This window comes from Cryptotermes secundus, unplaced genomic scaffold, assembly GCF_002891405.2.
Source record: "Cryptotermes secundus unplaced genomic scaffold, Csec_1.0 scaffold1096, whole genome shotgun sequence".
Taxonomy (NCBI): domain Eukaryota; kingdom Metazoa; phylum Arthropoda; class Insecta; order Blattodea; family Kalotermitidae; genus Cryptotermes; species Cryptotermes secundus.
Genome location: NW_019737097.1, coordinates 228,868 through 252,692, shown reverse-complemented (window position 1 = coordinate 252,692; position 23,825 = coordinate 228,868). Strand labels below are relative to the sequence as shown.

Genomic DNA, 23,825 nt, shown 5'->3' with positions numbered 1-23,825 from the left:
TAGTGTTTTCTATTGTACCATATGCATGTCCTGTGTTTAATATGTGTTCCGAGTATCCTGTATTGCTGTTATTGTGTCTTATGTCATGTATGTGTTCTTTATATCTGGTATTAAATCTCCTCCCTGTTTGTCCTATATATTCCATGGGGCAATCTAGGCATTTCATTCTATATATGCAACTTTTGTTATATTTACTCGTTTGTGTTTTTGATTTTAAAGTATGTTGTAAATTATTCTTAGTTCTAAATGCTATTTTTAATTTTGTGTCACGAAATAGTTTTGTAATGCTTCTTGTTTCTTTTCCAATGTGTGTGTTTATAAAGTAAATATTGCTAATCACTAATATAAATAGGCAACACAACAACTTCCAATTTTCAACAAAAATTTTATTTCTTTAGAATTTTCGTTCTTGAAGTAGCAGTTTCTTAAAAGAAAAATAAATAATCTGGTTTTGACGGTTGTAAGGTTGGTAAGAATATTAGGGGCCTTGGCAGATTCTAATTCCGTCCAGGCTGCTGTGGACGCTTCCTCAACCCCATGAACCATAGTACAGTATATATTGCATTGTAACTCCCACTAGTGGAAGAGGCGGCGGAATTATTGAAGATGGTGGAAAAATCTATTATACATGACGATTACGACTATGAAGACAGTTTCTGAATTTATTCGTCGACACTTCAGCAACTGCATAGGTAAGTTAGCGTCAAGTGCGCGGGGGATGTGGAAGGAACTGGTCATTATACAGAGTGGGCCAGACTCAATTAGGCAGTTTTTGATCACTGATAACTAACCAATCCAACAACACACGGGATAATGATAAAGTACCTTTTGTTGTCGATAGATGGCAGCATCATACGGTACTCTGTGAACGCCGTCAATACTCTGCCTACTTAGTGCGCATCGAGGAAACGTCATGGCCGGTAGACGGTTGTCTATCGAGAAGCGTGTAAAATGTGTGCGCCTTTTCTCAGTTACTAACAATGTATCAGAAGTCCAGCGCAAGATGTTGGAAGAGTTTGGAACGCCAGCAGTCCACAGGGACACAATCGTCCGAATAAACAAGCAGTTTGATGAAACTGCCAGTGCTTTGAATCCCAATCATCCTGGTCAGCCGAGAACTGTCCGAACTGCTGACACACAAGCACGTGTTGCTGCGGAACTGGCATCATCTCAGAGGAGAAAGAACTTTGATGAACTGTGGTGGCAGCAATATGGGGCCCCACCACACTTCGCCAATATCGTTCGGACGTTCTTGCATCAAGTTTTTCCTCAACTCTGGTTTGGCCGTCGAGGGCCTGTGGAGTGGCCAGCCCGATCACCCGACATCACCCCACCTGACCTTTTCCTTTGGGGTTACCTCAAAGACAAGGTGTACGCTAATCCCATTGACAGTGTAAAACATATGTGTGAGGTGATTGTTCAGGAGTTCAATAAAGTTCCGGTGAATATGTGTAGAAAGGCGTGTGAAAATGTCGCTTTGCGTCTGCAAGCCTGTGTTGACTTAGGTGGTGCCCAGGTTAACCAGCATCTTGAAAATCGATGACTTGTGTGTGTGCGATTCCATTTTTGTAACCATTGCGATTGTTAACATTTATCAATAAAAATAACATCTAATCAAAAACTGCCTAATTGTGTCTGGCCCACTCTGTATAATTAATTCAGTATCCAAAAATTTACCTGGAGGGACTGATGCAAATATCGCTATTTATGTTACATATTTCCATTTGCATTCGCGATATACGAGTGTTCTAGACATGTTGTCTGCGACACTCGGCTCGGAGCCTAAATATTCTGATGTAGGCTTAATGTGATTTTCTTCAGTATTTCCAGATTATGACACTGTCTTTTAATTCTTTTTGATTAGCAATTATCTTGCTATAACGATGTTACCCGCGCAGCTATCTAGAAACTGCGAAGCAAAATTAAGGGGAAGGGGGGAAGCGGAAAACCAAGTCTCATTAAGAAGGAAGATGAAAGAGATCCTAAGTCACTGCATGAAGCAGGGAGATCATAATTCGCTCTTTCGGGTAGATAAGGGTAAATGAACGGTAGAAACGTAAATCCAATCGTTATTACGTTATTGACGATGTCACAACTTACGTCTTATTCCAAAAATAATAATATTCAAAATGTATGAAGTGTGTGCTCAGTCTCTATACAGATTTCTACGTCATGTATGAGTAATGCTGTACTTTTACTCTGTGGAATTGCGACACAAGCGCTTTGTATTCGGTTTTAGCTTGACAGTGGCATTCTTTTCCTGTGATTAATATTCTGTTTCTTGGTCTTCTACGGAATAGTTTGCCCTAAATAGATCAGTCAATCTGTAAGGCTGACGTAGCTCTTTCCCAGATATCCTGGAGAGGAACTAAATCGTCTACTCTAAAGTCAGCACAACTACTAGCACAAAAGCTTGCTGACTTTTCAACGGGAATTTTTAAAGAAAGAACCTCGACAAAAATTCATAACTTCAATGAAGTAAGTTTTAGAAAGACAGCTGCATGTACGAAGGTACCAACCATGGCAAAGTAAGAATGGGCAAAAGCAGTGCTGCCATCCAGACGAATTTCTTTCGGCGAAGTTTACCTATGTAAAAAATTCATCATTGTACATAATCTCTCTTTTTCTTCAACTGACAGACTCATGATTGCCATTAAATTCACCACCATCCAGCAGAGATAAGTATCTTTCAGTCTCGGCTTGACCGACTGTAACAGAATGATTTGGACCCCAAATACAAAATGAACAGTGACTACTTCATAAATTTCACTAGTAATTATTATTTCGACATTGCGACCGAACATTTCGTTTTACCCTTGTACGTTTGTAATTTCCCCTATGTTAATATTCAGCTGCATATTATCCTAAATTATCTCAAATGCAACAGATGAGTGGGATCTTCCACCTCAACAGCCGCCATCTCAGCTACAGTTTTCACAGATTGTCCTTCTATTGGCTAACTCTTGTATATTAAATCATGACATTTGTTTTCTGTAATGGTCGAGATTTCATTGCCGCCTGAAGAGTAGGTAGGACTCCTTGGGCGGGTGATCAGCTCGTCGCAAGGCCTCTACCTGTACACAAACTAAACATCCATGCCCTGAGTGGGATTCGAACCCACAATCCCGGTTTCCAAGCGAGCGAAGACAGTACATCCTTTAGACCGCTCGGCTACCGTGACCGGCCCTTAATTCTTATCTTTTCATTATTTGTTATTATCTTCTTGATAAATTCAAGTCGGTATAAAAGTAGCAACTTAGACTGGAATTCAGGTGGAAAGTTAGATCCATGCTAGAGAAGTCTAAGTCTTCCTGACCTAACACGACCACGAAGGAACTGAAAGCCGTGAAATCTTTGAGACTTAACAAGGAAATTAGGATTCTTCGAGCAGACAAAAAGCAACTGCACAGTGGTTTTGGACGAATCCGAATACAAGGATAAGTTAAGCACTTGCTAGAGTCCGGGGTTTACAAAACCTTGCCCAAAGACCCTACAGCTAAGGTGGAGAGGAAAGTACAGAAACTCCTTTCTAAATATAAAACCACTCTTCCGACCGATCTTAAACACAGGCTGACTCCATACCACAGCAAACCTCCACATCTGTATGGTCTGCCCAAGATTCACAAAGCGGGTATTCCTCTGAGGCCTATAGTAAGTTCGATTGGTTCTCCTTGCTATGCACTTGCCGGCTTTCTCCATGAGATACTAAGTCCTTTTGCTGGTAAATCCGACTCTTTCGTTAAGAATTCGGCCCACTTCTTTCAGTTATTAAAGACTGTTAACCTTCATTCTCAAGATACTCTCGTTAGCTTTGACGTTTTCAGTCTCTTCACTAATGTACCAGTCGACGAGGNCATCGTTGTGGCTGCGATACGTGGATGACACTTTTGTAGTCTGGCCTCATGGTCCAGAGAGATTACAGACTTTCTTCGACCACCTCAACAGTTTAAGGCCTTCCATCTGCTTCACCATGGAAACTGAGTCAAACAATGCGATCTCATTTCTGGACGTTCTGGTCATCAGGGGAAAGACGGCACTAGCCACACAGGTCTACAGGAAACCCACCCACACTGGCCAATACCTCAACTTCAATTCTAACCATCCGCCGCATGTAAAAAGAGGCTTGATAAAAAGTCTCCACGACAGAGCCTCTACCATATGCCAAGATCGACGAGATTTGGTCAGAGAAATTAACAACCTGAGACACGATCTTCAGTTGAACGGTTATCCCAAAGGTTTTATTGACTCGGTCATTAATTCCAAGGGCAGTAGTCGTCCGAAGAAAGAGGAAAGCCCTCTGTGTTCTGTTTATATTCCATATGTGAAGGGTGTGTCTGAAAAGTTTAAACGGATAGGTAATCGATATAATATTAGGACCTTCTTCCATACGAAACACACACTTAGGAACTCCCTTATGAAAACCAGACCGAAAAGAGATCCGCAACAGACGGCACAGTGCGTCTATAGCATTCCCTGTGAATGTGGCAGAAGCTACATTGGCGAAACAGGCAGACCTCTGGCCGTGCGGCTCCGGGAACATAGGCATAACCTAAAAGAAGGTCTTCTAGAAAAATCTAAACTAGCTCAACATGCCTATGAAGAGGGACATAGGGTAGGCTGGGATGAAGCTAAGATTTTGGATATTGAAAGCCACATCAGGTATAGGAAATACAAGGAAGCGGCCCATATAGCATGCTCGGCCAAACCAATTAGCCAACCCAGTTTGGACTTTTCTCCCATTTGGATCCCCATTATCAGCAATGAAGTCACCAATTCACATAGAAGATCTGTATGACGTGATATATGCTTTTATTCATTTCTATTAAGTTCTAAATTAGATAGACGTGATTTTCTCCATTGTTGACGCTAGTTAGACACTATTAGTTTTTTGTTACTAGTTCTTCTTTCTATTCCATTCCGTGGGGTCATAGACTTGATTATGAGTTTGGTCTCGTTGCATAAATTTCTACAGAGCTATCTATCCTAGTTCACGCTTGTATGTGTTTGCAACAATTTGTTATGAATATTTTTCTTATTAGCTCTCATGGACTTAGCCTGGTCTCAGGTGCTTATAATCTTCATGTTTTGTGACATCGGTTTGTCCAGTGATTGAGGCTAGCTCTTTCTAACGGACCCAACAGAATAGGTGTTTTCCTTCACCTGAGGACGGAAACAGATCCAGTTTCCGAAACGTCGTGTTTTTATTAGTTATCTTAAAAACCAGGACGATGGATAAAGTCCAAAAACCCAATATATCAGTGAACTGAGACTTCGTTACTAATTAATTTTAAATCAATGACTTGTCACGTGAAAAAGTATAGTTTGTTGCCCTGGTTCTGTCTGTGGCTTCAAGAGAGCTGCAAAAAATCTGATCTGGGTACACAAGTGTCGCCACTAGCGGAGAGAACAAGAATGAGTTCTCGTGTGTTTGTGTGATCGCATAGACTAATAATAGAGTCCGGGGACGTGTGCAAGATGCGAGGCGACTAAGACGCTTTCTCTTGAGTCAAAGACGCCAGTTGCTGCCATCGAACGACGCGAGGAGTCCACTACTATAGCCGGAACTTTGTAACTAGCTACAAGAAGCTTCAAAATGGTTTACGAGTCTGACTTCTATACCACCCGCCGCCCGTACAGCCGCCCCACCGTCACCTCGTACTCTGTCACGGTAAGAAGCAGTGCGCGTACAGGAATGCGGCTTGTATTACAGTATATTGGAGAATCAAAATTAATAGCATCCTTTGTTCTTACAAAAGTACGATTCAGGTATCAGTTGAAAAAGAAAAAGAATCAAGAGTATTCGCAGACTGCCATAGTGTATAGTTCCTGAAGGCTCAGACAGTGTACATTTCAAAACTAAACGCACTACTAATAAATATCTAACATACGACCATACAAATGTCAGGGGTCGAGTTACTGTGACTCATCAGTTACCTCATAGCATGAGAATAGCTCGCACAATCGCCATGTTGTTAATTTAAATTTTTATATAAAAATCTTAATTAAAGTTGCATGTAAATATGAAGCTTCAGACACCGCCCCCAGTAACGCGAGGGTTGCATTCACATCACGAAATCTGCTATGCAAGTTGTGTCTGTCCAGGCCTCTCGAATTGGGAATAACATGAGTTTAGCGACTCTAATGCCATCTAACAGATAGTTCAAAAATTCTGTGTGGTAAGGATCATCGAAAATGTATAATTGTTAGGTAACTTTCTTCTGGAAAGCAAAACGAAAGCACGATGGCTGTTGTCATTTGTCTTTCCGTCTGACAAGAGATAGCTGACGTACCACTGGAGCTGGGGTATGACACCTTGTTCGAAGACTGATTGTGAACATACCTGAACATTTTCTTCGAAATACAATTTAACAATTACAACAAGGCGAAGATGCGAATTATGAGTTTTTATTTGAAAAATTAAAGCTAATAATAATAATAATAATAATAATAATAATAAAACGCATTTACGATTGCAAGCAACATAAATGTACTGACTCGAGTAGGAATCTATTCTGTATCCATCTAAACACGAAACCAGCAGGCTTGTCTTATGAGATAAATGGCGTTAGATTTTTCGTTTATAAACTTATGTTACGTAATTGTAGTTTTAACAACACAGTACGAGTATTTATAGAATGGGAGATCTGTGCAATAGGAAAGTACGCTTTATGGGTTATGCCCGTAACTCCTTGTCTCTTTCTTCACGGATTAGACACTCCAGTCTCTTTAGCCGCAGAACTAATTCGAGAAAATGAAAGATCTTGAGTTCTCTTTAGATCTTCCTGTATGGTTGTTTACACAACCGAAGGGAATCTATCATTCCACCCTAATAAAATAAGATACACGTACAAACGTCATACCATGAGGACTTGTACTGGAGACAGCAGTGCAGTGTAGGCCAAAGAACATACATTCCATCCGCTATGTCACTAGTGACGTCAGTTGTAATTTTTATCCTTACAACTTCATGTATTTGTCCGAAAGCTCTGCAGTAACGTATTTCAGTCTCATTCTAAAGATCCTTGATACAAGTTTGAATCATAGCTGGTCCACAGTTTTCACGTTCGCAGTTAACCTAGGCGACGTTTACCAGCACTGCAGATCAATAAAAAGGTTTGATGTTCCACATTAATCTTTTATAATCAACCTACTATGCAGGTCCATCTTTCCTATAACCTAACAGCAGAAGCATAAAGACCGAGTAAGCCATAATGAATCAGTTATGTTCTGAAGGTTCCCATTTCGAATTTCGGCCTGCTTACCCGTTACTCTGAGCGAGGCTTCTTTAGGTATTTCCCAGTTTCTGCAACCGAATACCGAGATAATATCTTCAAATAGGCCATAATTACCTTTTTCCAAACTCACTTTTCACTCTTCACTGACATTTTTCCATGTTGTGAGCTATACAAACCGTGTAGTCAAAAGAAACAGTGAAATAGCCTACAAGTCTGTAAAAGGATACTTGAACTTAAATGTAGTTAAAATTAAGCAGACATTTTGAATTTATCGCCAATTTATAATGGCGTGAGTGAGGGTAGTGCAGTTTGTGTCAGGCTATAACGCAATTGAAAGAATTATCACGTAGCGTTGTTCGTGTATAAAATTAGAATACTGTTAAACACTACATGCAATATTAAGACAGATTTAAATTTTGAAGAAATAAACTTCCCTTCCGACATAATCGAAACTAATTGAAAACATATTAGCAAAATCGAATTATTCGAAGCTGTTTCACATAAATTAAAAATATTTCGAATGATATGGGAAGAACAATTTTTTCTTTCGAAGAAGTTTCATAGAAATAAAAACCGAAAAAAAATACTGTCGAATTTGTGAAAGTTAAAGAATAGGAACACCCGGAAAATCCAAAGCTGTAAAAATCGACAGTTTTCGAGAACTAAAAGATTTTAAAAATTTTCGAGAAACTTCAAGAGTCTGAACTCTTCAAAATTAAAAATTTGAAAAATAAAGAATTTGGAGAAGTTTGAAGTTTTGAAAATTCTGGACTTTCCAAAATGTCATATTCCTCGAAGACTTTGGATTTTTAAATCCCATTTTTTAAGAAATTATTTCATTTAATTTTTCGAAATTTGAAAATTTTTAGAACTTCGAAGTTTTAAATTTTTAAAACTTGTGATGTCATTTTCGGAAAGTTTCGAAAGTCTTTGGTTGTTTGGAATTAAATTTATTTTCTAAAGTTTTGATTTTTAAATTTCTTTTTGAAAAATATTTCAGATTTGAAATTGGTACGAAATATTTTTGGCCATCTTGAAAATCTTGATTTCTCATAAATTTCAAATATTGCTTAGTTTAGAATATAATCTTCGACATTATTATGATTTTGTATAGTGACCAATATCCCATGATGACTAATGTATTTACAATGTTGCAGTCTGCCCCAAAATGCAATATTGCCACCCTCGCTTTTAGATAGTAAAACGAAATAAGAATCTCTATTACTGTCTGCAGAATCTGTACTTATATTCAGTCCTAACAAAGCTAGGGGAGAGACCGGAGTAAGTTCTGCTGAATCTTCGCTGCTCCTTCTTTAACCAGTGATGCTTCATAATTCATTATGATCCGAATGACAAATATCGAAATCAATTGTTCAGCAAAACGAAAGCACGATGGTTGCCAGTCTGACAGAGATAACTAACGTACCACTGGAGCTAGGGGTCCTATACCTTGTCCGTAGTACAGGATCAAAGAAATTAATCAATTAATCAACTCGAGCTCAGAGTGATTCAGGAAAATTAAAAATGTCTCGGATTATTTACGTTTGCTCGATCTTAAACAAAGACGGTGTAAGTATCTGGACTGGATTCATCTGGGTCAGGAAGATGACAAAACGCGGTATTATGAACATGGTATTAGTCTTTCAGATTACAAAAAAAAAAAAAAGTAACGGATATGTTCTCGACTAGTTGGTGGCCTATTAGTTTCTGAAGAAGGTCGCTGCTCCACGGAGTTAATTATTTTAGGATTATGAAAAATACCGAGGTAACTAGGTCATAAACGTATTCTCCTGGTATTTGTGGACACACTATCCTGAGGGCTTCTGGTGATTTTCTCTGCCCATCCATACAAATTCCATGATAGAAACTTAGACGATGGTTGGTATATATTTTCCAAAATTATTCTACTATATCTCATTACACAGGCATTTTCAATAAACTCACTAGTTGGTACAGCGTCGCAAAAATTGCGAATAAACTACAGTCATCCTATATATCATCTACAGTGCGTACAATCAAGTGCGGCGCGCACTTGATTGTACGCACTGTAGAAGCGTTAACATGCTGAAAGGCAGTAAAATTCTTCCGCTCAGGGCTTGGAAATTATGACGCAACACAAACACCAGTACACTTCTGAATCTCTCGCTTACAGAATTAACTCTGAATGACTGAGCAACACATTATGTACACAAGCAGTGCCAAAAATGTGGCTGATTTCTTCACTTTCCTTGGCCGTGTCTAAGGTCTGGTGCTGTCCAACTCTCGCTCTGCTCTGGGCACCGCGTCATGAAGACTGACAGACGGAATGGAGGTAAAGTTCCACACATTAATAACATGGGACTAGGTAGAAGTGAGAGGTCAGCCTCAAGTTCCTGCCTCTTTACTTCGGAAGAATATCCATGCCCCTACCGCTGCTGCGATACGTCCAGTCCGATCTGACTAGATATACGTACGTGTTTGAAATCACTCAGAAGACGCAGTATGCGATCTTTTTCGAAAATTTTGTGATGTCTTAATAACCCCGGGTGGATCTGAAGAATGAGACTCCTTGAGTGTACTCATTTGGACTGAAATCTGCATCTTCCGTGTGAGGCAGTTTATTAATATTTCGTGTGAATATTAATGTTCAGCATTTAGCATGAAGCAGTACTTTCGATTCTCGAGCTAGATACGTGAAGTCGTGGTTTAGTTCAATCACCAGTCTGTCAATCAAGTGGTGCAGTTGAGAAATTCTTTCTCTTCTTCTTCCCCGTTCCGTAACAAAGATGCGATCATCCCAGTTCTTTCCTGTCCTCTTACCCACGAGGTCTGCGTTACACAGTGGTTCTCGGTATACGACATGGTGGCGTTCTTGCACGTGTTATTGAAATCTGCGGAAGTACTTCCCAAATCATGTCGAGTTATAGGCCTTACTCAAGATACTAAATTACTACCGAGTGCACGAAACTTTTCAGAGCATGCGAATCACGTGTTGTCTAGTGAACGACAGATTCTATGGGGTGGAAGGAAAGGCGTCACAAGTACAGGAAGTGACATGAAGGAAAGCACTCGTCTTTCTTAAGATGCAGTCCTGACAGTGGTCTCGAGAGAGACGTTAAGAATATGATGCTTCGAGAATGGATTTAATGTGAAGAGCCCTGTCTGAGAAATAACGCCGAGCAGTCCGTTGAAAGGCAACCGACGTTGCCGAGGAGTTAAAATATCTAATCAAGACTGTGTAATTGTATGTAAAATAATACATCACTTCCTATGAATGAAACATATCATCCGTCATTATAATGATATAATGATAATACACTAATTCTAGTGTTTCTAAATGGCTGCGCCATATACCGGGGCCCATTGCAGATTTGACAGATGATTTTGTTTGCGAAAGTCTACAAATAACCAAAATGATCCAGTCTGAGATATACGTATCAGTCTTAACAAGCAATTGTTCCTTCTTTTGTAATCCCAAATGTACGACGACAAGAAATTCATAATTCGTATATCAGTTAATACTGTCGACTTGTTAAAATTGCCCTATTGAAAAGCTGAGGCGTGCAGCTGACAGTTTACCTCCATCTGGTACCAAGATAAAGAATGGTGGCTCTAAAACTCCACTCCACATACGCCTTCAAGGAGTAATGCTCAATTAATTAACACAGGAAGAACTTTACCGTTACGTTTTATCACACTGAAAGTGTTGCTCGCTGGTTCAAATCTTTCCTTGATGTGGCTGCAACTATTTGAATTGAAAGTGTTTTCTAATAGAACTCAGACTAAGGAGAAATGTTAGACGGCGCAAAGGAAAATTTATCTTCTTGCCTAAACACATGCGTCGAAGGATGTGGGAATAGGTATGAAGCTCCATGCATTCTTAACCTAGGAACTAGATGGAAGTGAAAGTTTAGCCCTCGGAATCTGAGACTCTGAATTCCGTCGGATAAGAACAACTCGCAGTTATTTTCATGCGCTGTAATTTTCATGCGTCATTTGTCAACCCTTCTCATGGTTTGATATATTTATACTGCTAATTTTAACGTTTTTCGGTGTTAGTACATTTCACAACCGAAAATACTGGCCCAGAAATTCTTGAACTTCTTTAACCCAAACTGATGTATGGCGAATTAAGTTCAAAAGCTTAATATAAATCATACTTGTATATTTGTGAGGACACCGGCCTACTTTGGATAATTCATGAAACGCAACATGACTGTAACATAGTTTTAGAATACACCCAGCGCTATAATATCTTCTGGCACCGTTCCCTACCATCTGCCGCCACATGAATCCAGTCAGGATGCAAATTCCGTTTCTTCATCTTGAATTTCGAAATCATCGCGACGCTGAAGAGCAGAGCATCCAAATTTAGCCAGAGAAGCTGACCACGCCGTATGACGTCACCGAGTCGGTAGCACCCACGCTGAACGGCAGACTTCAGTTACCACGCAAACGCTTTGCTCTATCGGGCACTGTTACGGCCAATTATTTCTGCCTGCGGTTTCAGCAGCTACGTGACGTATGTACAAATTAATTACTTGCTATTAATTTTTCATGGCCATCAGAGACAGCGATACAAGAATGTGTGGAGCCGCGGGTTTTTATTTCAGTACGTCGCGCTGTATGTGTTATTTGTACAAACTGCAAGAAATGAATGAATGGATTTCGATGAAATTTAACATACATTGTCCCTGTTACTTCCTACGCAGAAACTGAAATCGGAGTTAGCCCTTTTTTTTGTAGAGAAACTGTTCGTCCTAAAGAACTGCATAATTCTTGACTGTGTATTGCAAGATCTGTGTTTTTTGGTCTAATCTAAGAAGCTGTCACAATCTCAGATTATATGGCGTCCAGATATCTATACTGCCAATAGCGTTGCAGTAACAGTCTATTATATGCAACAGATGAACATCGAGGCATACATAAAAGGTCCGAGCAACAGCAAAAAGAACATCTGGAAAGTATGTGAACCCCCTTCTGTATTGTTCTGTCACAATTCTTTTATTTGGAAAGAAATGCCGCTTTCCAGAGTGACCTCACATGGTTATTGCGGATGACTTGTATTCGAAAAGTTCCTGATTGAAATCTCTGTCGGAAACTTGTAATTGTGGCTGGGCTTGTTTCGTAATCTCCTTCAGTTTCCTGGGCACAAAAGCTTCACTGTGTATTCCCCAGTTCACATAAGTTACCATTGCAATCGATGCTATATGACGTTCTTGTTAGAAAATTACAATTAAATTGATTACAAAGTAATACTGTTTCGTTGCATCAGCTGCAGAAGTCATCATGTACTGTGACAAGAGGAGGGCTGTGTGTAGCAAAATGGAAAGAATTGATGAAGGAAAGGTCGAGGTTCCTCCAGGACATCCTGCAGTTCACCTGAAGGCATTCCGAAAGAAGAAGCCGATAAATCTGTCAGAATATTTTGTTCCACCGCAGGAATTTGCATGGCTCTACTGAGAAGAATCTGTATCTAAGGAAATTGTCGATGGCTCTCAAGTTCATATTCAAAATGAAATGACTTACCCTTACTGCAATTTTTAATGTTATATAAGCATGATGTCATAATTCTACACGTGACGTTTCTATGCCACTTTATGGGGGTAAGGGAAGAATAATGGCGATATCTCCAAGAATAAATTAGTATTCAGCCGCAGCAGCTGAACTTAATTGTTAGAGACAAGAAATATGTTTACATAGAAAATTTATACGTGGAAATATAACAAATGAATTATAAATATTTCAATAAGACATCAACAAATCACAGTGACATTATGAAGAGCTTAGGAATAGACTGAATTTGCTACCATTCAGTTCGGAACATTTGTCTTCCCGTCTGGACACAAGGTAACTGCAAAGGTACTCTAGTTATCTGTCTCTCAGGCTCTGAAGCACGGAGTGAGCTTGTACTGGAGCGCCCTGGTCAGGAAAACATGTTGACCTAAGAACAAGGAAGTGAGAGGAAGCTGAAGGATACTTCTTCATTAGCAAAAACATTATTAGACTGAGATGGACAGGAAGTGTGGCACCCATGAGAACCAGAAATGGTTACAAAATTATGGTAAGAAACCTAAAGTGAAGAGACTCGTTGGAGGACATAGGATCATATTAAAATAATTCTTACGTAATTAAATTAGAGAATGTGGTTTGGATTCATCTGGCTCAGGATAGATGCTAGGGGTAGGATCTTGTGAACATGGTAGTGAAACTTCGCGCTCCATAAGAGGCGGGGAAATTCTAAAATATCTGAGCGACTGTTAGCTTCCCAAGGGCTCTTCTCCATGGAAGTCATTATTTAGTTAGCTTCTTTGTCTAACTAATTTCACCGAGCAGAGTTCTTTAAGAATTAAATAGTCGCTCACTAAGTAAGATTTCACAGTGTTTAATGGAGTCCAGTCGTTCATTACGGCGTTTAGAAGAGTTCGCCATTAATCCCTGTCCTTAACCAGATTAACTCCGTTTATGTCATCATAACCTCTTCCTTTCAAATACATTTTAACGACATTTCCCCATCTACATGTGCTTTTCTAAGTGGTCGCCCTCCTTCAGGTTTTCGTACTAAAATTGTGCATTCACTGAGATCATTTATGTGAAAGGATATTAAAGGAAGAATTTCGAAGATAAATGGATTCAAATACGTGTATATGCACGTACACGAATTTCCACAAATTAACATCACCAAAATTGCATCTTAATACTAAACTTTTGATACAATAATACCAAATTACATTTAAACAGTATCTGAGTAGATTTCGGAGAAAATAATGACACAAAGTTCAAAAAGGTCAGACCAGAAGGAAGAAAAACTTACATCTTAGTGAAACCCTTGGTAATATCTTAGGCCATTGTCAGACAAAAGCAGCACCTGGCAACACATCTTGGCACATGCCACAAAAATAGATCAGGAGATGTATACAGCAGTAAAAATGAACACACTCAAATGTTATTATTGATGGTAAGAAGAAAAATAAAGGGTACAGTGACGTAGTGAATAGTCTGCGGATCTGACGCCCCTGTACCCGTTACGTAACGCTTCTAGAAAAGTTCAAGCTGGCGTCCTAACAGACAGAAAGCTGTTTATAACTTTACATATTTAATTTTATTCCAGCAGCCTCTCACATGTCCGCTCGGTGCCTTATTTTGTGTTAGCAGTGTTTCTCACTAAAGTTATACAATTTGGAATATTCGTACCCTGTAAATCAAACAAGTAGGACATCAGTACACATAAAATGGGAAAGAAATACAGCTTGACTACGAAGGTTCATGTGTGTTACATAAAGGTAGAAACCAAAGGAAGTGTTAATGCATGTTCGTCTTAACATTATCACATTACTTCCTCGATATATTTTAACTGAACAAAGATCACTCGTCTTGCTGATTTTCTAATTTGTGAAGCTTTCCAAAAAAGAAAAAAAAAACTTTTCATAGCATTTTAACTTCCTCCTTCAAATAACTAAATACGAAAATATTTGAGACGAGACGGGGGGGGGGAGGAGGCAAATCAAATGCTAATGCTACATCCTTCAAAACAAATTACTGTTAGTCTAAGCTTTAGTGACGAAAGTGTGTTGTGTTATTATATTGACACAAATATTAGACACTTTCCATGGCCTGGTTTTCGTCTAAGAAGCTCAGCTTTTCAGAAGCTGACCCTGCCTCTTCCAAAATTTAGTATTATGAATCCTTCTCTCCTGAAAACATTAAACAGTGCTGTAGGGAGGTGAAGATTAGGGTCGTCTGATATTCTAAAGACAGAGGAACAAAGTATTTCTGGAAACTTCATCTGTTTCCGCCCTCTGTTGCGTCTGTTAGAAAGAGCTACTCTCAATTACTAGACAGTCTATCTCTTTACAACCACAGTTAAACAGATACCTGAGATCAGGCTTTGTCAATATGAGATAACAGGAAAAATGTAGGATAAAAGTTGTGATAAAATGCAGACCACATAACAATAGAATGTCAGACGATGGTCAAAGTCCAAAACCCAGTAATTGAAAGAAAATATCGTAGCTTGTAGAGCCTTTACTGGGTATCGACCTCGAAACAAACAACGAAACAACATCGGTTACTAGGGAACGACCGCGACATAAATATACCGGTGCCGTTGCTGAGTAACGCCTTGGCAAACAACACACGTTCCCATGGAAACAATGGGAGCAACAGTGGAAGAGGTGTATTTCTTGTTGGCCCGTGGCAAGATGTTACAAGCAAGGGACAAGGTTATAAGTCAATTGTAAGGGAACTTGTAAATAGAAGGCCTGGTAAGTTCAGTTGAAGAATCTCCACTGTTAGAAGCAGTTACTAGGGAACGACTAGTGCATACTGCTGTAGACTGAAAAAGCTTAGCGTGTGTTGTAGTGATTTGTAAAGTATGAACATTACCGATAGTATTATAGTTTTTTGTAGTTACGACGTGCAAGTGGTCAGTAACTCAAATCTCCAATCCAAACCATCGCCCAGAGTCACCATAACATATGACAATATGTTTCATAATTTTGCTTGATGACAGAAACAAAGACACCTTCCAAAACGCTGTTTCTTGAACCACAACGAGACAACTGAAAATGTACAGTATATGGCTAAATTATTCGGTGTATATTTTGGGTCACTTAAAATGAAAGATCTGAGAGGTTAGTGCAACTCGATGCAAATACATGCATATAATTTGAATACCAATCCCGGAGATTACAAAATTTTAAATTTGGTAAAGAGTAAGGGATGTAATAAATTTTGCTACGAAACGGCCTGTCTCCCATGAACTTGTGACGCTCTGCTGATGACTGGAGAGGAGGGCAGTGGTTTGTCTGGGTTTCGTCTCAACACCTTCACAGTTTCCGCTCGCCAGGCTGCCTCTTGCCTACTTAATGCTTTCCTGCTCTCCGTCTGGATAATGAGAAGGGCCAGAACCTTGAGGGCCTCGAAGCCAATACGAGAAATGCAACTATTTCCCTCAGCGAACCTTTATGAAGCAAGATCACGTTTCTGTTTCGGCTAACTTATATTAATTTATATCTAAATTACTGTACTTAGCCACACAATCTAACATTATACTGTTAATCTCCATAACTTGGCCTTTCTAACTTTCATTTGATACTCCATGCAAGAACAGAATGGGGTTGAGATGGGCATGGAACAATAGCTCATATGAGACAAGAAATGCATACTATATTTTTGTCGGAAAATCTGATTGAAACAAATATATGTGGAGACTCTGACATAAAGGGTAATATTAAGGTGGACAACAAAGAATAAGGCATGATAAGGGCTGAATTTATTTGGCTAAAGATACGGACTACTGGCGGGTTCTTGCGAGCACGGTTATGAAGTTTGAACTTATATAAAAGGCGAATAATATTTGAACCACCTGAACGATGATTACCTTCTCGAAAGGGATTCTATTCTGTAGAACTGTTAGTTTATAAAGCAGTTTTGATCTCATCCTCTTGATTAATATCTTTCAAAACGCTATCAAGCGAAATGATAGCAACTGTTAAATTATAAAATTTTGCCGAATATACGGACCCGTATTCAGATATATCACACTACTACAAAGCAATTGATAAATAAAATAATTTAGACGTCCTTAATGTAAGCACCAAGTTGAATTTCTTCACACGTTTTCAAAGCGATTGCACATGGGACGTTGCTTCAGTTTTCTGCCCATTCAAAGTCAACGTCAAAGTCATGTTGCAACTGACGGTCAGTCAGTCAGTCTGTCTATTTTGGTGTCGAGCCCTAGTTGGGGCTCATGACCAGATGTTTTCTTCTTTGTGAAAGTTGCTTTCCTGTCCATTTGGGACGCCCTCTCTGAGGAGAGGCCGGGTCTGTTATTTGTCAGTCTTAGTCAGTCCATTGTCAGTATTGACATATATTTACAATTTAATTCTAGTCTTAATTCCTATTTCTATGTACAATATATACAAGGCCTCTGTCAGTCCAGGCTCAGTACAGCAGACTGTGCCCTATTTCTAGTAGTAATCGCTACCACGGCAGTCTAGTCACTTGAACGGTCGTATTCCTGACGGCCGCCAAGTTTAAGCCTCTTATACTTCCTGTGGCGGGCTTCGCCTTGTCCGATGTTGCGAACATTCTCATTCTCATGATTTTGTATGACTTCTGCTTGTTGCCTGCATAATTTTGTTATTTAATCATATACGTATGGGATTTTGAATGCCAAGTGCAAATCGCGGACCGGTGTGCGCCTTGGAAAATTGCCAATCGTGCGGAGAACCTTGTTTTGCAGGCGCTGCAATTTCACTAGATGAGTGTCTGCCGCAAACTCCCAGGCGGGACTAGCCCATTCCATTCTGCCCATTCCACCCTGAAAATGGAGGCAGTTGTTCCTTCGGGAGGTCGGCGAACTTGTACCGGACTACACGGAATTGCTTACCAGATGACAGTATTGCTCTAATTTAAAAATTGTTTCTTATTAGACTCTTCATTTACTGAAATTTATTTTTAAAAGACTTTTTTATCGCGAAGGAATAAGTGGATAGGCATATACAACTCTGCAAATATATCATAACTTGACGCAAGCTGAATCTCGATTGTCTGTTGAAGTACGCTCTTAATGAAAGTAGACTGAATTTATACGTGATAAACTGATCAATATGTTACTCAGTCACTGATTTTAAAGGTATTCAGCGCCTGAAAACACAATCGATTAAGTGGTTAAGCGGTGGGTTTGGTTAACAGAAGGAGGGAAATGTTTTGAAGTGCGGTAGAAAATTCTGTAAATGAAACAAAATGCACATAAAATATTCCTGCCAAAGAACAGTTATATAACACTGCTCCATGGTTTTTCAATAATTACGAAGCATTCATCGAAAGACAGGTGGGAAGTGCGTGAGACCATCGTATCACCGTCGCGGTGATGACTTACTTGTCACAGTGACTCTTCACAGCGCGAATTTTAATCTTCAGCTAATTAGATTCGGTTCTTGCCCACTCGCATTTATTAGTGTTCAAATTAGTGCACTAAGAATTTGCTTTTTATTTCTCGAAGGTGTTTCTGGTTCTTATTCATAACACGCAACTTATGTAAAAATGTGGATCAATTCCAGACACAATACAAGAATTGTTTCATCTGTAAATATCACTACTTTATTCATTCAATCACCAATGACTCTAAAGCCTTTGTCGGGCCCTGGTCCTTACTTTTATTTCGTAATCTTCTTCTACACAGACGGTAGAACTCCTTGGACGAGTGAATAGCCCGTCGCAAAGGTGCTTCCTACACACAGGATAACACAAACACAGAATTAACGCATACACAGACATCCATGCCTTCAGTGGGATTCGAACCCACGATTGCAGCTTTCGAGCGAGCTAAGACATTTCATGCCTTAGAGCGCACGGTTACTGTGATCGGCCGTCACTGTTTTAAGAGGATGATATTTCAGATAAATTGACTTTTTGAGAACAGTTTTGCCTCTGATGTGGTTCTATATGCAACCCCTTTCAAACCATTTCAATGCAATTTATGTTTACGTCCCTGTATTTCAGACGTTTCATGAGGAGTTTATGTGAATATCGAAGGTCATCACGAAGTAGTAAAGCATTATGTTTCCAGACCAAATAAATATAGTTCGGTGAGGAGGTGGTCTTGAGAAACGCGTTTTCATAAATACAAACGTCGCTTCGTGTTTCGGCGAACGAAAGCGGTTTAGTGGAAGGAAAGAGAACGGATATACACCTTCTTACGCCATTTGCCAATAATTACGAGCCGTGAGATCCAAAAATCTGTCATTCTTAAGTGGCTACTTATTACGATATTTCTGAAGTTTATCGTGTTTTTGGGGTTGCAGAGGCGCGAGATAAACTGGGACCTCCACCCCACTGTTCCGCGGCCAAGCCAAGTGCCCCCTGTCCTCACGGCATTTGGCAGAGTCTCGCAGGAGCGGTCACTTACCGGGAAGCCGAACCTCTCGCGGGTCCCGCCCAGGACACACCGCCGCGTCCTCTTCAACGCACCGCCTTCCACTGCCACTTGGCGGTACTGAAGCACCAGTTCACATCCCGGTTCATATTCGTAATGCGACCATCAGAGGCTAGAAGGCAATTAACAATTGTTTCTAACACATATAGTATCTTGTCTGTACTCTGCTTTCTCCTTTCACTTAGTCTCACGGGAGACAAGGAGACACATGCCTGCAGTCCGTAGGCATAATGTTACTTCAGCTGAACCTTTGTACTGTAAAGACTGCTTGCAACACACATTAAATAGCTTTAACAATGTTTCTTGCTACAAACGAAAACGTATTATTATTGAAAACACACACAATTGCTCAGAGATTTAAATCTGGTAGAAACTGGATTTTAAAAATTATTTCCTTTTATACGTAAATCAGTATGTTATCCTTACTTTGTGAAACCCCTTGTGAATTATAGTCTTATTAATTTGAATTACGAAACATACGCATGTATTACGAGTCATTGGAATCAAGTGAAATGTAAGCAATTTTTTTCTAGGGTCTAAAGGGTTCTGGCGATGGTATGTAACACTCGGAATTACTTGGTTCTTGGTATTCTAGAAACGAGAAAACGCGATGTTTCGGAAACTGGATCTGTTTCCGTCCTCGGGTGGGGGGGAAGACACCCACTCAGTTGGGTCCCTTAGAAAGAGCTAACCAGTGATTGAGGTTAGCTCTTTCTATAAGATCCAGCAGAGTAGGTGTCTCCCCCCCCCTCACCTGAGGATGGAAACAGATCCAATTTCCGAAACGTTTTCTAGTTTCTAGAATACCGGACGATGGACAAAGTCCAAAAATTCAGTAATTCTAAAAATGTTTTCTAGTTCATTTTTCTAAATGTTATTTCTTTGCTGCATAACATTTCGTCCAAGGTGTACCCGCTTATGCTGCACGTTTCTCTCTACGGTGTAGCTGAGGCGGCCTAAGTGTACAAGAGTTCCAGGAATAAAGAAGTCTATTATCAGGGAAACTGTAGGGCAATTTACTGGCGCTGTAGAAACATCACCTCGGGAACCATATTCTGTTTTTGGAAACCTGTTACCAATTTGTACGAGTATATAAGAAGTTAATATTTGTATTAAACCATCTCATGACTTATTCTAAACTATATATTAACCTACGTACCAATTTATCCATCTACCTACCCGCCCACCGTCCCAACAAGCTACCTATTCATCTATAAATCTAGATACCTATCTCGCTGTTTCTGTCTCATATTCCATTCGCATTTACTTAGTTCTAAGGACACAACTTTGGAATATACTTGAGGTACATTAGACGAGTTTCGATTAACGTTGATCGAAAATGAATAACTGCATTTATTGCATATCAGATCAGTAACATATTGGTTGGCCGAACCGATTAGCTATATTCTGCTTATAAAATCGATAGAATCGTTTCAGTCCTTTTCGATCACTGTTGCCTAGCAACTTACTAGGAGCTGAATATTGTACATAGCTTCTCAGAGCAGAAACACGGTTAATTTGCAGTGTTGTCATAAATTTCATGGAGTTAAGCGAAAATAACGAAAAGAACTGAATACGAAACCGATATACACGTTACCTTGTAAGCGTTGTGTTATGCATCAGCCATCTGAGAAACCTACATTTTTAAACGTGTGACATAACTCTTGAAGGCAACCATACCATAATTGAGTAATGTGGTTGAATCTTGAAAAAAGGACCTAGTAACTATAAGTATGTGCATTAACAAATCCCGAACTTAGAACAGAGGAATAACCAAAGAGAAAGAGTAATATGTAAATACAGAAATAATATTATTGCTCAAGGATAAGTAGACGTAAAAAGTAAAGTAAAGGTATCCCTGTAACAGGCCTTGGAGACCCATAGAGTTGTGAGGTGTTGAGGTTCCCACATTTTCTAGATATTCGGTTCATAGATAGCGGAAAGGTTGTCAGCCTTACGCACCGGCCGCCATTCACCCCCAAGAATATTCCCGGTACTCGTTTCTGTTAGAGGCTGAGTCGACCCCAGGGCCATAGTGCGGCTTGGAGCATTAGGAAATTGAAAAAATCCACCTCATCCGGATTCGTTCCCGCGACCTTCCGGCTTCTAGCATGGTGCCTAAAAATTTTTAAAAATGTATGACTCCCTGATTTCTGTGTATGTTTTAAAGAAATGGATCTAATTTATGTGCATCTTTCATATATGCAGCCTTCTCTATGCATTTCTTTGTAAATAATTATTTAATCTTCAGTTGTAAAAGTCACGTTTCAGATTACCCTACTCTGTAGCTTGGATTGTTGTTCTCGTGGAGAAGGTTGTGTATGGTTCATAATATTATATAAGATATTTGGGATTGCTGTAATATGTAAACAAACAGAGCATAGTATTTTATGGGCGTTGTCATGAAAATAATGTCAGATACCTGCACCCCTCCTTTCGTGCTTCATACGTATAGACCTGTTGCGGTTTAATCGAAGACAATTTCTGCTCTTGTAGATACCTCGGACAACATTCTTGTGTAACTGTTATCGAATATTTGTAAATACGAGTAGCATGTTATATGAAAGAGCATTGGAATTACACTGAACGAGACATAAACTGTAGTACAGAAACTCGAGTCTGATCGAATTTATGAAAAAGCATTTTATCGCTCGTTTTCTAATGCAGTAAATCAAATCACACATCTTTGAAGAATTCAAAATATCTTAAATGTTTAAACACATACGCTTGACATGTGAACACAGACAAATATCTCATTATATATTTCATGTAAGTTCCTTGAGTTGTTTAACATCATTGTAAATTTACTGCACATTTGAAACAATAAACTGTATAGCAAAGTATATGCAGATTCAATTACAATTATTACACTACTGAGCCCTCAAACTGTTCTAGGATAACTAATTTGCAATGACCACTTTACCTCTAGCGGACTGGAAACAAGGTAAGGAAGCTGCATCCTTTACCCCACGATCGGTGACGTCATGTCGGGAGATCCTGATGTCAAAGCTTCAAGATCATTTTTAAGTACATAGATATCTACAAATTTTTTTCATAAAATTCGAAATGCTCAAGCTTTTCAAATTAACTGGGCATAGAAGTTTAAACGAAGTAGTGAAAAGTCGAAGTATATCATATTATCCGTATCATGGCAATATCAAATACCAAGAAGCATAAAGTTGTACAAATTGTAATGTAAATATTGTTTACATAAATCCTTCTGCAATTTATCAAGGCATCCCTCTGCAACTTATTCATAAACTTCTAACCTTCAGAAACGAATGTGATCCCATTTCTTGCATAGGCGTAAGTTAGGAGTAAATTATTCGGGACTAATGTGATCCAACGTGTTAAATATTTACTACAACTTCGGAGTTTTCTTTAAGGGTTAATTGAGGAAGTAAGCGAGGTCATGCCCTTAGAAAGAAATTAGGAAAATGCAAAACTGCCAATACATCCTCCTCTCTGAACAGCTACTTGATCAACAATAATCACGTTTCATTAATAAGAGGGTTTTATTTTCTTCTATCTTCAAAATTTCCAAGAAATTTAACTTTATATTAAACCTGATGAATTTCGAAAGCTCGGTTAAACCATAAAATAAAATGTTGTTCCTGTTACTTAGTACGTTTTTATAACTCTTTGATTTGTATGAACCAGATGTTGGTATATAACAGCATAAAGTTTCAGAACTGCGGTATTATTCGTTGGTCTGCTATGAATTATCGCAGAAGATTGTTATTAAAGCGATTCCAGGTCATTGGCGAGAAACACACCTTTGATAATTTATCTCCCGACATACGACCTCTAAAAAGGAGATTCATGAAGCTACATGTTCGAAAAATTCGGTATCAGTAACGGTGGGTTATCACAGCACTGTGCATAAGAGCAGTTCTGAAGAATCAAGAAATATTACATATTCGCTTAGAAGAATGTAAGGTGGACAAATCAGAATATTATTACGGGTTGCAACTGTTCTCAGTTTCCATGTATGTTTTTCTTAAATTACTAGGACTGCGGTTTCAGGAAGCAACTACACCTCTCCATTCGTCTCCATTATAATAATTTAATCAGTTTCATGATCATTTACAGACGGTAGGACTCTTTTGGCCGCGTGATCAGCTCGTCGCAAGGCCTCTACCTAAACACAGAACCACACAAACACACATACGAAATATCCATGCCTGTATGACATTCGAACCCACGATCCCGGCTTCCGAGCGAGCGAAGATAGTGAATGCCTCAGACCGCTCGGTTACTGTGACCGGTCAATCGTTGGAAATACACAATAGTAAATCATATGCAGGCGAAGTCACGTTAGGGAGACAATGAGTCATATTCTTTGTTGGAGCCTCCCTGTCAATCCCGAGGTTAGCTATCCTGAGTGAGGCTCTGCAGTACTTCCCTCTCTGTTACTAAACACCATATTCACATCTGGAACCAATAACTGGTAACTTGACGAAAAGTTCGGAGCGAATAGAATGTACAGTGAGAATATTCTAGTCACATAATACACGTATGTTTTGCGCCTCGTATTTTCCCTATCACAAGAACAATGGAGATAGACGTTGGCTCATACGACTTTTTGAGGGTGGGCTACGGTAGCTGCGGAAGAAACCAAAATTAGCATCTTATAACATTTAAACCCTTAAGAAGTTTCGTATTGAATT

General features: G+C 39.3%; 1 protein-coding gene across 4 annotated transcripts in view; it reads left to right on the top strand.

The window, feature by feature from the left end:
* The first annotated feature begins 5,450 nt into the window (after positions 1-5,450).
* The window catches only part of LOC111870201 (uncharacterized abhydrolase domain-containing protein DDB_G0269086), a 46,310-nt gene continuing 27,935 nt past the window's right edge, over positions 5,451-23,825 (top strand). For all 4 annotated transcript variants that reach the window (XM_023862293.2, XM_023862291.2, XM_023862292.2 and 1 more), the window contains exon 1: positions 5,451-5,668. In XM_023862293.2, coding sequence (XP_023718061.1) covers positions 5,594-5,668 — 75 coding nt within the window. In that variant the 5' untranslated portion in view covers positions 5,451-5,593. The remainder of the gene's footprint in view (positions 5,669-23,825) is intronic.